Source organism: Pleurodeles waltl, chromosome 3_2, assembly GCF_031143425.1.
Source record: "Pleurodeles waltl isolate 20211129_DDA chromosome 3_2, aPleWal1.hap1.20221129, whole genome shotgun sequence".
Taxonomy (NCBI): Eukaryota; Metazoa; Chordata; class Amphibia; order Caudata; family Salamandridae; genus Pleurodeles; species Pleurodeles waltl.
The window spans coordinates 154,491,472-154,507,223 of record NC_090441.1 but is presented as its reverse complement, the minus strand read 5'-3'; the positions used below and the strand labels follow the sequence as shown (position 1 = coordinate 154,507,223).

Here is a 15,752-nt window from a genome sequence, read left to right as displayed (position 1 = left end):
GAAAAATGGGCTCGGTCCCAGATTCCGAGGCCTAGTGAGACTCCTGTACTCCAAACCGACAGCTCGAGTCCGGGTGAATGGAGTGGTCTCTGACCCGTTTCCTATTGGCCGCGGAACCCGGCAGGGTTGCCCGCTATCCCCGTTGCTCTTCGCATTAATGATAGAGCCTCTTGCGATACTGCTGCGAGGAGATCCCCTGATCGAGGGCTGGTCCTGGCCTGCCTGTGCAGAAGACCGTGTGGCGCTATACGCAGACGATGTCCTCCTATATATATCCAACCCGGCTAAAAGTGGCCCCCGCGTGCTAGAGATCCTGGGCCTTTTCGCAGAAGCCTCGGGGCTGATCCTGAACCCCGCCAAGTCCCTATTGGTCCCCCTACACCGCTCCGGGGATTGTGTGGACTGGCAGCGAAATATTCCAGTACGAAGAAACAGCTTCAAATACCTGGGAATATATATTTCACTTCTCCCTGAGTTGACATGGGAACTTAACATTACACTGTTAACCAGAAAAATCAGAAGTGATCTCCTACACTGGAGGACACTCCCCCTTAACCTGCTCGGTAGAATCGCGCTCTACAAGATGATGATCCTTCCTAGGCTCCTCTACCTCCTGCAAAATTTTCCCCATCCCATCCCTAGGAAATGGTTTGGGGAAATGGACTCATTGGTGCGCGAATTTATATGGAGCGGAGCCCGCCCACGGTTAGCGCTCAAAACCTGCCAGAGGGATGTATATGATGGAGGTTTGGGCATGTCCAATATCCACTCCTACCACCTCGCGACACAAGTACTTGTGATTAATGACTGGATGGGGGGTGGATGGACAGACCCGGCATACCGACTGGAGCTCCAAACGATGGGTTATCCACGGATTTTGGACACCCTCTATGGAGGTCCGATCTCTCGAGACGTCCCAGATGTGACCAGGGTGGTTCTACAGGGATGGCGGACGGCTCAAAAATCGACGGGGTGGTGGGGACGACTTACCCAACAGACCCCACTGTGGCATGGGAGGCAATTGGTGGGGGTGGCGGGCCTGGAAGGGTTTCGGAACTGGGATAACATAGGCATCTCCACACTAGGCGATGTCTGGAACGGGTCACACATACGGTCCTTTGAAGATCTCCAGAAAAACTTTTCATTAAATAAGACAGTTCCACAGATACCTCCAGCTCCGACATGCCTTATCAGTACACATCAGAGTGGGAGAAACCATACCTGAATGCAGCCTCATGGAGGCCAAGGCATTGATGGGGAGCCTAGGTAGGGGAGGTGTTTCCCAGATATATCGCACCCTGGTCTCCGGCACCTCGGGCTCCCTGGGGGTACTTCGCCAGAGATGGGAGGGGTGGGTGGGCCCCATGGAAGAGATGGAATGGGGTGAGGCGCTAATGGCCCCGCGTGCCCTGGCGATCGCCACCCGTTTGAGATTGATACAAACTTACTTTTTGCACACAGCATACCTCACACCCGACAAACTACACAGAGCGGGCCTCCGCCCCAACGCGGAGTGCCCCCGTTGCAGAAACCTTACAGCTGACTTCTTCCACATGGTGTGGACCTGCCTGGCCATGGTAGCCTATTGGGGAGCGGTCCTGGGGGAGATTTCTGAGGTGTTGCAGGAGAATATAGAGAGAGAGCCTCTACCCCTCCTCCTTGGGATCATGGGTGACATCGAGCTAAGGAGACCAGATCGAATTTTCCTCGGGGTGGCGTGCTTAGAGGCTAAGAGGGATATAGTGGCAAACTGGAAGGCCAAGAATGCCCCATCATTGGCTAAATGGAGACAGGGAGTGGATTGGTGTGCGCAGAGTGAAAAACTTGTATATGAGGCTAGAGGATGTCCGAATAAATATAATAGGATATGGGGGAAATGGGAGGCCACACTAGGCTCCTGAATAACATGTTATCTCTAATACAAGTGCTATCTGGGATCACAGGTTCGACCAATGTTGGATGCCCGTTGGCGTCGTGTTATGACGTTTGTATCATGGTTTTTCTTTCTTTTGCAAAAATCAATAAAAAATTCTTTATCAAAAAAACACTGTGACCAGCTTCCATTACCTACGCATGCTATGTAAGATCTTCAAATGGATCCCCTTTGAAGCCAGAAAGACAGCCATCCAGGCCACCATCACCACAGATTGGACTACAGAAATGACCTCTACGCCAGGCTCCCCACCCAGCTACTCCACCACCTCCAGACCATTCAGAACACGGCCCCAACACTCATCCTAGATATCCCCAGAAAAGCCCACATCACTCACACCTCAGACACCAGTGTGCACCAGACAAATTCAAGGTCCTCTCTGTCGCATACAAAGCCCTTCACAACACTGGGCCCAAGCTTATAAACCACAGACTCTTCTTCCACCAGCAAGCCAGGATGTTGTGCTCTGCAACTCTCACCCGCAGGTCCCAAGAATCCAACGCAGCCACAGCGGAGGTCGCTCATTCTCCTACCTCACTACAAAGTGCTGGAACGATCTCCTCCTCCACCTGCGTACATCGCACACCCTCCTCGACTTCAGGAAAGAGCTCATCCTCCCAGAGCAACTAGATACCCCCGGGGTGATAAGCTGCACTTTACAATCTGATTGATTGACTGATACAGTAGAATAGCATCCAGTAGAGTGGCGCACAGTGAAGTAACGGAGGGTGGAGTACTGGAGAGTGGAATAGACTGAAGTGGTATAGAGAGCAATAGTTTGGAGTGGAGTAGGTTACAGTGGAGTGGAGTAGACTAGAAGGGAAAAGGGTAGCGTGGAGTGGCTTTAGTGGAATTGCATACAGTAAGTGGCATAAAGTGGAACAGCATACAGCATACAGTAGAGTGGCGTGGAGTGTACTGAGGTACAGTGAAGTGGACTACATTGGAATAGCGTAGAATGTAGTGGCCTGCAGTGGAGTGGCATAGAGTGGAATAGCATAGAGTGCAGTGCCATAGAGTGGAGTTGCGTACACAGAAATATCATGGAGTGGTATACAGTGGAGTGGGATAGCAAACATTGGAGAAGCATGGAGTGGACTGTATCGATTGGAATATCAGAGCAGTGGTTCCCAACCTGTGGTCTGGGGATCCCTGGGGGTCAGCAAAGCCTCCTCAGGGGGTCCGTGAGTGCTAGAAAAATCAATAATTTTAACAGTGTATATTAATAAAATGGCTAAATGTACAATTGAAAATTTGAAAACATACTGTAAATGTCGAGGAATTTAAAATTAGTATTCCCAGATTTATTGTCGGAGCAGTGTGGGAGCATTAAACAGAATATGGACCATGTGTATGCTGGTGTCCCTGGCCTCCAGGTTTCACTCAGTAAGGGGGGTGGTGGGCAGATTCCAATATTGACTCAGTGGGGGTCCCCAGGTTCCAGTAATGATAAAGTGGGTGTCCACAGAAGTCAAAAGGTTGAGAACCACTATTGTAGAGAGTTGTGACTGGAGTGGAGTGTCCCAGAGTAGAGTGGCATACAGAGGAGTAGAGTAGAGAGGTGTGATGTAGAGTGGAATCGTGTTGAGTGGAGTGTCATACGGTGGAGTGGTGCAGAGCGTAACAGCATACAGTTGAATGTTGTAGTGGAGTGGCGTACAGTGGAATAGCGTGGATTGGAGTGACAAAATGGAACTGTAGAGTGTAGTGGCGTACAGTGGACTGGAGTGGAGTGTCCCAGAGTAGGGTGGCATACAGGAGTAGAGTAGAGTGGTGTGATGTAGAGTGGAATCGTGTTGAGTGGAGTGTCATACAGTGGAGTGGTGCAGAGCGTAACAGCATACAGTTGAATGTCGTAGTGGAGTGGCATACAGTGGAGTGGCGTACAGTGGAATTGCGTGGATTGGGGTGACAAAATGGAACTGTAGAGTGTAGTGGCGTACAGTGGAGTGGCATAGACTGGAGTGTGGTAGAATGTAAAGGCGTAAAGTGTGACAGAGTACAATGGAGTAGAGTAGAGTGAAGTGGGGTAGAGTGGAGCCACATATAGTGGAGTGATATACAGTGGATTGACAAAGTGGAATATCGTACACTGTTGCAGCGTAGATTAGAGTGGCATACAGCGGATTGGCAAATTGGAGTGTGGTACTTAAAACAGACATAGTCCTTCATTATGACTGTGACAGTCTTTTGACATGACTGCCACAGCCGCGGCCGCCGTATAATGACTGCCACCGGATATCTGCACCACCGGCAGTCGGATATCCGGTAGCATTCATCACAGCAGTCAAGGGCACTTAGGCAGTTCCACCGGCGGCACTGCCACGCCAGAAAATGACCACCCACAGAATTACAACCAATAATTCTGTGTGGAGGTGCCGGCGGTGGGAGCGCTGGTCCCGTCCCCTAACGGAGGAGCACCTCATCGGACGAGGTAAGTGCCATCCACAGGGGGACGGGGGGTTGTGAATGGGTGTGTGCGAGTGTGTGCCATGAATGGGGGGTAAAGAGGGGAGAGTGTCTGTGCGTGCGTTTGTGCCTGTGTGTAAATGTGGCAATGGTGATGCGTGTGTGTATGCATGTGGCCTGGGGGTGGGGGGGTGTGCATGGGTGAATGTGTAAGGGGTGAGTGTGAGTGCAGATGTGTGTATGTATGTAGTTGAAGGGAGAGGGTGGGGGATGGAGAGTGTATGCATGGGTGTGTGATGTGTATGGGTATGTATGCGTGTCTATGGGGGTGAATGTTGTGAGTGCGTGTGTGAGTGGGGGGGTGTCTGTGTGATTGTGTGTTGGTGCATGCATGTGTGTGTGCGCGGAGGTGTTGCGGGAGAGTATCCCGGTGACAGGATCGCAAGTTCCTGTCGTCAGGAAACCTTACAGCCAGCATTTTGTGGTGATGAGACCGCCAGGAAAATGCTGGTGCTGTTCTGAGTTGGAATGACCTTGGCGGTCATCCGGCTCCCGCCGGGCCGCAGATGGAAACCTCCAGCCCATCGGGCCATGGTAAATGGGCGGGACGGGCAGGGACGCAGCAATTTGGCAGTGGCCAAACCGCCGCTGTTGTAATATGGCGGTCTGCACTGCGGATCCTGCAGCAGTGAGACCGCCACAGAGGCCCTGGCAGTCCATGGACCGCCAGGGTCATAATGAGGGCCATAGATCATGGTGTGTAAATGGTAATTTTTAGTAGTAGGTGCAAATACTTTAAGTAGTGTTAAAGTTATAAGTTTCAGAATACTTATTTTTATATTGTGCCGCAGTAACTTCACACTATACTGTGGTACATGCCACGGACAAAATAGTATACGGTTGGCTAATGGCTATCTTTATCAAATATAAAAGTCAGCCATGTAGTTTTCAGCACACTTTGGCTGCATTCTGGGTTAGGGTCTTAGATATAGGTTAGTAGTAGGTTTTATTGTGTTCCCTATATATTACCAATTAAAGTGGTAATAGGAAGTGACATTTATTTATATACACATTTTTAAAACAGTTCACAGAGAACTGAGCTAGTACCTACAAAGTACAATGGTAGTTACAGAAAAAAAAAAAAAGTAAAAAAAAGAAACAACGTAGTACACTATATTAGTGAAATAGAGTGTATTTATAATTTAACAAATTTCATTATTTTTATTTAGATCTCTGATTTGTAGGCATTACCATGGTACTCCTTAGACTTTTTTGTACTAAGTTAACTATGTACAAAATTGAAAATACACGTACTACATTATATTTGTAAAATATAGTGCAGTACAGTGTATTTTTAATTCTTAAATATTTTTTAAGTACAGGGGTACTCCTTAAAAATGTTTTAAAATAAAGAAAAATTTATAGATAATTTTCTCAAACCATTCCCACTTTAATAAAATGGTAACAGGTAGGAAAAAATATAAAACCTAATCCTTACCTATATCTAATGCCCTAACCCAGAACACAGCCAAAATGTACTTAAAGCAACATGGCTGCCTTTAACTGTTGTAAAGGCATTCATTAATCAATCACATAATGCTTTGTCATCTGCATGCAAAGTTTCTGTGTCCACTGATATCACTAAGTATAAAGGCCTTATAAATTTAAAAATACTTACCCTACTTATCTGTACTGCAAAAAAGGATCATCTGCACACCATAATCTATAATCCTGCTAAATTTCATGAAATTCCAGATGTCCGTTTTGGAGCTACGTTCAATACAAACGTCTACGGAAAATGCAGTGGGAGAAAATGCGTTTGGGACCCCACTTTTTTTTTGTTTGCGCCCCCCCAATTACACACTAATGCAAAATTGTGCATCATTATCTGCTAATGTAGAAAAAGCCACAAGTCTGCAAAGTTATGTGGAGATTAGCCAAATGGGCGTAAACATATTTCAGATTTAAAAAAACGAGGATTTCCTATCTCTGGGACTTCTAACTAACTACTATGACTACAGAGTTGCTACAGCCACTCAAATAAATATATTAAAAAACATTACCAACTGGCAGTCACCAGTAGGTAGTTATAGTTAGTACCTAGTTTCCACAGGAAAAGCGTTTTTTGTTTTGCTAATAACTTTGGTGCCGTTTGATGAATCTTCACATTTTCAAAACTAGTGTACAAAGTCAATTCAGCTGCTGTCTGGAAGCTTTCAGGGTGATTCCACATGCTGGGGCTGGGAAAAAGCCACCCAACCTTGCACAGCCTTTGGTTGTGCTCAGTGGAGTTTGCTGCAGGGCCTGGCCTGCGGCCAACCGCACTAACCACCCAATCCCAAACTGTGCATGGCCTTTGGCCATTCATAGTGAGAGTTGGCAGCAGGTTCGCATGGTCCCCCTCCCCTGGCCGATTCCGTCTCAGGGGCACCATTCCCCGGTGTCGGGTCATCAATTTATTTATTTATTTTTTGGGATGGAGGGAGGGGGGGCACATGGCCCCCTATACCATGGCTGATTTCTGCCCTCAAGGACCCAGGGAAACAACCACCAACACACATACAGTTGAACCCTTAACCTTCAGTGTATGGGGCCGAGACCTTAACCACTAGGCCAAAAGTGACTCCTTAGCATGTGGTGTTCAGAGTGGAGAAAGACGTCAATGTTACATCACTAGGAATGTTTAATAGTCAAAACACTGGAAAATAAACACACTGCCATGAGATACAATGATTTGAATCTTCAGCCCACTAACAGTCCAAGAGCTTCACCATAAGGCCAGAAGTGACCCTGTTCAGTTGTGCCTCGAAACGCAAGTGTGACAGTCTAGCAAAACATATTGCTAGAGTGATGCTTTGAAGTCACTGCATGGCGTGACCATTGTAATAACAATCTCTCTCTTTTCCATCCCATTATGGGATGAGAGAGAAGAGAGAGGAGGGGGGGGGGGGGAAGAGAGGAGGGAGACACACACACACACACACACACACACACACAAACACACAGGACCATGGGGAGGGGGGGGGGTGTCTCAAGGCCCCTACAGTCCTAGCCGGCTTCCCACATTCTGTGGGAGCCGGCTTCGCTTCCACAAGCAGGTAGCTGCTTTAAATAGCTGTGACAGCTCTCACTTGCAGAAAGTGGAGTGTTTGCTCTAACTTGGCAGGAGCTGTCAAAGCTCCTGCCAAGTCACAGCAAACAGCTATGTCCCAGAGGTGGGTACCCTGGGACACAGCAGGATCCAGCCCTGGGGGGGAGAAGGGGGCGCACTCCTAGGCCTTCTGTGGCTCCACAAGGGGGAGATAGTGGTCCCTGGGGCTAGGAGGTCTGCAACGGATCCCCTTCATTCTTTTATTGTAGCCCTAGGGAAGTGACGGTCCTTGAGGATGCGGAGGGGCACTCATTATGTTTAAAGCACTGGTGAAGTGGTGGTCCTCGGGGTGCTGGGGGAGACCACAGGACCACCCCCACATTAAATCATAATTTTGACTCGGGGAGATGGCAGTCCCCAAGGCTTATAGAAGCCCTAGAGGGGGCCCTGTGCACCCCGCTCCTTTCTAAACCCCAGTGTCCCTGGGACCTGGCCCACCCAGTGGCTACATTTAAAAAAACAAGCATTTGCAATGCAATAGATTTCACATTTACTTGAATTTGAGCTATTGGCATTGTAGATGTACAAATGACTTCTTCTGCTACATTAATAGGTCAACCCTGGTCCTTTCTGCCACATCATTCAAGTGGTTCTGCATTTAACAAATGGGCTAATAAGCCTACTGGAATATTTTTTTCAAACAACCCCCTTAATACACAAACTACTCTCAAGTGCAAAACAAAAGTTCAAGTCATAAGAGAGCTGACAAATACACTGAATAGTGGGATGGGTTATTACTTTGGGGTCTCCACTAAACTAGTGTAGGGACCTAAAGATGATCTAGAGCAGCGGCCTTCATTCAAACAGGGGGGTGGGCCCCCTCTGGGGGCCTCAAGTGATCACAGAGGGTGCGCCCGGCTCTTGCCAAAAGACACATTATGTTGATAACAGGGCTTTGTTTTAAGAGGGAAAAATTTTGCGTCAGTAAACCGCTCAGTAATGGGCCATTACTAACATCTTTTGTCATTTATATTCTAGCAGAGAGTTTGTATCAAAAGGTAAGGGACTCCAAATACTCTTTAAAACCCCCACTTCAAATCATCACACTGTGGATACCTCTACATGTTAATAAGGCCTGTCTGACCAGAATAGTATGTTTGTCTAACGTGTTTGATTGCGTTTTGAAAAAGGATGACAGAACTTGACTGCAATGTTTAAATAAGTATAGGCATATTTCAACATTGCCAAATTAACAGAATAATTGTGAAAAATTCAGAGGGGGGGCAATTAATTTTTCCCCCTCCACTGAGGGGGCGCGGCATAAAATAGTTTGAAGACCACTGAGAGAGAAAGAGTCTGTTGTAGTGAACACATTTTGAAAGTGGTCCCATTGCCCTAGGACCACCATAAGGGCATTATGGTGGTAAACCTCAAACCCACTTGATTTGAATTTAAGATATCGAAAAAGTCCTCAAAGTCCTTGATAGTCCCTTTCCAAATGATGAAAAGATCATCAATGTATCTTGTCCATAGTACCACCTTTTCCATATACTCCTCAAGATGTTCATTCCAGGCAATCTCTTTCTCCCACCATCCAATCATTAGGTTTGCATAACGAGTCTTATTACTGGAAATGGAACTATGTGTCCAACTATAATTGGTGAAAATTTATAATTATCTTGAAACATGGAAACGTGTAATAACATTGGTAGAATGTAGCAAAAATTAAAACTTTTATAAATTGATAAACTTTTTTCTCTTATAAAAAATTGTTTTGTCATTGAAACACTCATGTATATAGGGACCTGAAGTACGAGATCCAGAATGCTTAGGGTCATAAAAACATATTTATTGACAACATGAAAGTAGGACTATTAGTCGTGAACAAGACCGCTGTGTCGAAATGCGTTGACTGTTTCTGGATTAATAAAACAGAAAGTTTGCTACCGAGTGTTTCCCATTTCTTTGAGTAACAAATAATTGGAGTTGGTCCAACCTCCCGGGAACACTGGCAATTGTGCTGTACTACTTTGTTTAACAATATATGTTACATACATACACACACACACACAAATATATACACACAGACATAAAAAAACAAAGGTTACAGGACCATTATAGTTTTGTTCTGAATATCTGAATATACTTGTACAAAACCATAGAAATTCAGCAGTTATAGTGAGAGTTCTTTCAAGTAAATATAACTCGTGCCCCCGCCATGCACAGTTTTATATTGAATAATTTCACTGCTAATGTTTCATTTATATTTTTAATGACGTTATAGAAGTTGTCATGAGTGTTGCAATATCTGGGGTAATTAGCAGTGATTTTTAAATTTACCCCGGGGAGGTGGTGGTCCCTGGGGTTGTGGGGGGGCCAGGACCCCCCTCTCCCCCAACCCATTTAAAAAAAAACAATGCCCCCGGCCTATCTGGGGGCTTATTAGAAAATAAACGCAGGAGCTTGTTTTTTTGCTCTGCCGTGGTCCATCTGGGACACCAGCACTAGAGCTAAGAGGTCAGGGTGACCCTACCCTGGCCCCTTGACTTTGTTTTTTTTCCTTTTTAAACACTTTTTTGTGGAACTCGGCTTAATCCAAGTCCAAGGATGGCTGCCAACACTTCCGGGTTTGAAGTGTTGGCAGCCAATCACAGCTGTGCATTTCACTGCACAAGCTTGTCATTGTTCACGGGGTGTCTTTGTGATCACAGATATATAAATTTGGATTTCTTTTAATATCTCAAAAACTAGTGAATGGATTTACTAGCTTTCTGCCAAACTTGGAGTAATTCCGCCAGGTGGTTCAGGCTGTAGACCTGTCTAAAGGTCCTATGGGAATTAACATGGGAAATGCAACTTTTTTGACCTCCCCTTTTTCTCAGCCCCCCCTTGACAGATCACCCCAAAACTTTCCATGCGTAACAACAATCATCGGGGGACTTTTTTTTGGAAAATTTCATGAAGATTCCTTGAACAGTGCCACAAATATAGGCAAGTCACAAAAAGGTTTTTTCTATGGAAACATGTTCCAAATTATAACTACCTAGTGGAGACCGCCACTAGGAGATATCCACACACACAAGCATGTATACTATATATACATTTGGTGAAAACAAAAGTTTTTGGTTTACACTGCAATTAAAATGTGAGGTTTTCATATACATCCGTAATGCACCTTGAACCTCATTGCTATTTTTTACTGAGCTACCACGTCCACATGCATCATGTAGTAAAATAGTTCTGAGTTTCTGAAATGGAAAGAATAGAGACCATGATGAATGGGCATCACAAAGTTCCAAGGCAAGTACTGTGGTGATTGTGGGAAACTGGCACTTTGTTGCAGTACCACCCCCACACACACACACTTTTTGCCTGGTTTCTGGATGCAACTTGGACTGGAGTGCATTGGGATCCTGCTAACCAGGTTCCCAGTGCCAGTGTTCTTTCCCTAAAAATTGCAAAGGTAACTGGCAACACCTTTAGCTGCCACTATAAGTCCCTGGTAAGTGGTACTTAGGTACCCAGGGCATGGGGTACTAAAGGTAGGCCCCAGAGGGCAGCAGTACTGATGGTGCCACCCTCCAGTGCCATGCATCCAGACACATCAAGCACTGCCATTGCAGGCTGGGTGTCCTGGTGAAATCCTAAAATGCAAATTCAACATGGCACACTGCCTGTGTGCCCTGTCCACTACACACTGCATGCACTATAGATAAGTCACCCCTCTGGCAGGCCTCCCAGCCTGAAGGCAGGGTGCACTACACTGTATGTGAGGGCATAGCTGCATGAGCAATATCCCCCACTGTGTCCTTGCCAAACCTGGGACATAGGGAGTGAACAGAGCAGCCATTTTAAATGCATGTGGTGGACACTGGTCAGTACGGGTTTCACAGCTACATGATGGCCACTCTCAACCCTCGGTTGTTTGGTAACCGGTACCAGTGTTGGATTTATTATAAAATATACCCAGGGGTCACCTTAGAGGTGACCACTGCCAAAGCTAACTACCCTGGCACTGTTGCTGGCCGGTCCCAACCAGACTGCCACTTCCACACACAAGTCTGAAGCCCTGGGGTGAGAGCTCCTGATCTCTGGGATTCAGAACAAAGCCCTCCCTAGGTGGAGGTGCGAACAACTCCTCCCTCAGGAATGTGCACTGCGCTGCTGGTGAGCTTCAAAGGGCTTACCGCCCTTGAAACTCAACCCTCCGGACTGCTCCTAGTAGCAGATGGCCTCCCCCATTGCAAACCCCCACTTTTGGCAGGCGCAACAGCGGGAAACTCAAACAAAGGACAGGAGGAGTTGCCCAACCTGGCATGCACCACCCCTAATGTGTTGTATGTGAGATATATCCTCCACTTAATTTTCCTCCATCTTGGATGGAAGGAAAATAGACAATTAGGTATAGGAAAGTGGCCCCTGCCCACAGGAAGTGGTCACTTAGTGGGTGTATCCACCCTAAGGTAGATGACCCATTGATCACTACCAGGTTCCCTGCTAAAACGTCCACTAAATACAGTATTCAGTGGGCATGCCTAGACCAAGAAATCAGATTGGATAGACAGAAGACGACCAGCACCAAGAAGATCCAATGTATGAGAACTTGGATCTGCTGCACCAAGGAGCCAAACCCCACCTGCTGCACCAAGGACTTGACAATCGCTGCTGGACAACTTAAAAAACTCTGAAGAACCCCAGGGGACCTCCGGGCTGCGCAAATTGCCGGAGAACTCCCAAAAGAGTGGAGATACCATTCTAAACCACAGGGAACCAACAAGCCAGTGAGGTCCACTTCACAGACTGGACGCTAACTCCAGAACTGGATGCCACAGCCGTATCAAACTTCACACCGACGACCGTGAGGACAAACCCTGCCAGTGTGTTAAGTTTGGCAGCACTGCACCCTTTAGTGGCTGAACCATACCAATATCCTGGGTATTGGTCACCTGACTTGGGACACCAAGAAAAACAATCCACCCAAGACTGAAAAAGGACCAGGAGGAAGCCCCAGTCGAGGAAATTCAGAAACACCCCAGACCTCCTGCCACAGTGCCCCCGTTGTCCTGCAAACAACCCTTTAACCGACTTACCTCCTGCTTCTGAGGGCATCCTTGTACACAGCACCTGTATCACCCATTCGCTCTGCACCCGGCCGCCCTGTGCCCTGCACCGAAGAACCTACTGTGCCCTAAGGGTCCCCCAACTCTTGCGACCTCAACACTCCAAGGAGACCCCCAGAATTCACCTTTAAACTTACCTGTGCAGTGCTTTTCCAAGTGGTCCCCCAAAGTGGCCCTGACCAGCTCCAGAGACCTTTTCCCGCTGCTACCACAGGAACTGGGAGCTGCCCGAACTTCTCCAGCTGGCACAGTGTGCCCACCGACGACCTCAACCAACCTGCAAAAGAAGAACTTGGTAAACCTACTGTGTGATTTTATATGTATTTTTAAAGGTTATCCTCCATTGATTCCTATGGTGCGTAATTACATGCAAAGTACTTGACCAATTCTTATGATCTTGGTCTTAAAATTTATATCAGAATCTGAAGCATTTTTATAAATTGGTCTCGAGTTATTCCCTTGAGTGGGAGAGTTGCAAGATTGATGCTGCGAGTACAACAAATGCTTTGCACTTCTCCAAGATTAGCCTAACTAACTGCTCGACCAAGCTACCATAAAAATTAGGGCATTAGGTGGTCTAGTTTTTACCTCTGTAAACCAACGTGTGGTTGCCTGGACTCCCTGCACAGTGTGCCTAGCTTTGCACACTATATAGAGAGCCAGCCTCTTACAGTGACCTTCTGAATATATTCTTAATTGTTCTTCCACCCACTGCAGCATAGGGCAGTGGGTCAGCTCACTTCTGCCACTGGCTAACTTCATCATGAGTGATGGCATTCTGCTGTTTCGAAAGTAACACACCCGCACACAAAGTAGTTTATTTTAGTGCCAGGAACTACTATGCAAATATGTGTCTTTTGAGACAAAAATATTTTTTAAATGTAGCCAGTCATTGCACTTATGTAAGAAACGTTAAGAGATGAGAAAGTGAAGCATATTATGCTAAAAATAAATAAAACCTTTCTGTGTGTAAGACATAGAAAGCTAGCCACATGAGTAGATCATATTGTTGTTCACTGTCTTTCAGTTGAATCAAATGAAACAAGGGGTGATTACAATAACTGTGTACAGCAAGTGAGTGTATTAACAAGTGTATTTGTTTAGTTAAGGTAAGATACAGCTTACAGAGGAGGGGGACGCTTCAACTGACGACTCTTGAATTCTGTCCCCATGTTTCTAAAGGAACAAAGGGACTCATTTAGAGTTTGGTGGACAGGTCACTCCGTCACAAATGTGACGTATATCCCGTCTGCCATATTACGATCCCATAATATCTTATGGGAATCTTAATATAGCAGGCGGTATATCAGTCATGTTTGTGACGGAGTGACCTGTCAGCCAAATTCTAAACCAGCCCAGTGGCTTGAGAATAGCATCTCATGCATGCTGAATGCAAGATATCCCCCTTTCCCAATAGACAAACAAAAATTACTTTCATACTTTACGAACAGGAAGTACCGGGAAAATAAGACTTGGAGAAGGAAAAATGCATAAAACTGATATTTATAAATTGTAAAAGAGAAATAAAAATACAATTTAAAATATTTGCACTGTGAAAGTAGCCTCTCACCTTTCATCCTGCAACCATGATGTGACAAAATCTTGCATACAACGTTCAAATCATAACATCTCGCCTTGCAAGACCAACCAATTCTCATAAATGTATCAACTTGTGATAAAGCTTCGCCTTCCATCACAGCAGCTTGCCACTCTGTTTTAGAGATTCCACTCGCAGAAGCACAATCCACAAATAGCCATTACATCTCCATCCTCAGAATCAGTAACCTCATCTTTACCATTAATCACAACAGAAAGTCAAAACAGGCAATCAGCTACAAAGTTGGAAATACCAGGAACATGCTCCATTCCACAGCTGCACTCAAGAAGCCAATATTGGCACTTGGAAATTCTTGGACTATTAGTTTGAATTACAAAAGGCACACCTCAAAGTTATATCCTCAAATGAATCACACTCCACATACAAACAGAGCTTCCTTCTCTATAATAGAGTATTTAACCTCTGCCTCTCTGATAGATCATAAGGCACAAATAACTGTTTCCAGACTAACATCTCTATCCCAAAGGGAAACAGCACCAAGTCCAAAAGTTACTACCATTGGTAACTAAGACAGGGTTATATGTTCTATCAAACGGTACAAGAGCGGGTGCACTTGCAATTAAGTTTTTAAAAATCATGAACTCACTCGCATCACGTCAAACAACCTCCACATTTTAATTCATTAGGTGTTTCATGCATACAGTCTTTTCGGAAACATTTTGAACACTCCTTTGCCAGCCCCAGGAATAACCTCAAATTAGCTTTCTTCCTGAGACTAAGAGTATCAACTGTGGCAGAAATAATTTTCTCTTTAGGTGAAATATAATTCATAGTTGTCCACTAACAATGATAATTAACACCAGTCTTTGCAAACAGTCAATCCATATTTCTCTAATATACCCTACACTTGAAACAACGTCCTATGATCTTCTTGTGAAAATCTGTGAACTAAAATATTGTTTTAAAAGTATGGCATGTTGTCCACACCCTTGAAGAGGGGATGGGTGGCTCCCTGGAAAACTGCTGAAGCATGTACCAACCCAAATGTCATACATTTATACCAGTATGAACCCTTAGGAGAAATAAACAATATTAAAGCTTTTGAGTCCTCATGTAGGAAAATCGGGTGGTAGGCAGAAGATAAATTTAGGATAGTAAATTATAGCACTTTCAATGTTCCCAATATCTTGTTGATAGTGGGTAGTGATCCACCCAAACACTCCTATGCAGATCTCTCAAATCTACATATATGCTCAAGTTACCACTGGCTTTTTTAATCAAATACACTGCTGGCAACCATTCTGATAATATATTCTTCAAATCATTCTTTACAGACAATGGAAAAATCCTCGCCTTGTGTGGCACAGCAGTGGCATGTTTTTTCAAAGTAATTTTATGGACAAGCCTTTCAAAAGACCAACATAATCAATAAACTGCTTACATCCATTACCACCACCTTGATGTCATCATACCCAATTATCTCAGGGGTGTGGAATTCATATAGCCTGATGCCCAGGACATATTGTTTAGGGTCAAGGACAACACGTTTTCATGTTCATTTTATCCTTAGGACAAACAGGCCCAACCCCCTGCGGCACAAACCCTTGTGCTGTCAGTTTACAGTACCATATTATGGATCAG

The 15,752-nt window shown here is 45.5% G+C and overlaps 1 protein-coding gene across 1 annotated transcript in view; it reads right to left on the bottom strand.

Moving 5' to 3' along the window:
* The window catches only part of LOC138286355 (zinc finger protein 845-like), a 367,802-nt gene that overhangs the window by 80,015 nt on the left and 272,035 nt on the right, over positions 1–15,752 (bottom strand). Inside the window, exon 21 of the mRNA XM_069226512.1 lies at positions 12,691–12,830. Within this exon, the coding sequence (XP_069082613.1) occupies positions 12,691–12,830 (140 nt within the window). The remainder of the gene's footprint in view (positions 1–12,690; positions 12,831–15,752) is intronic.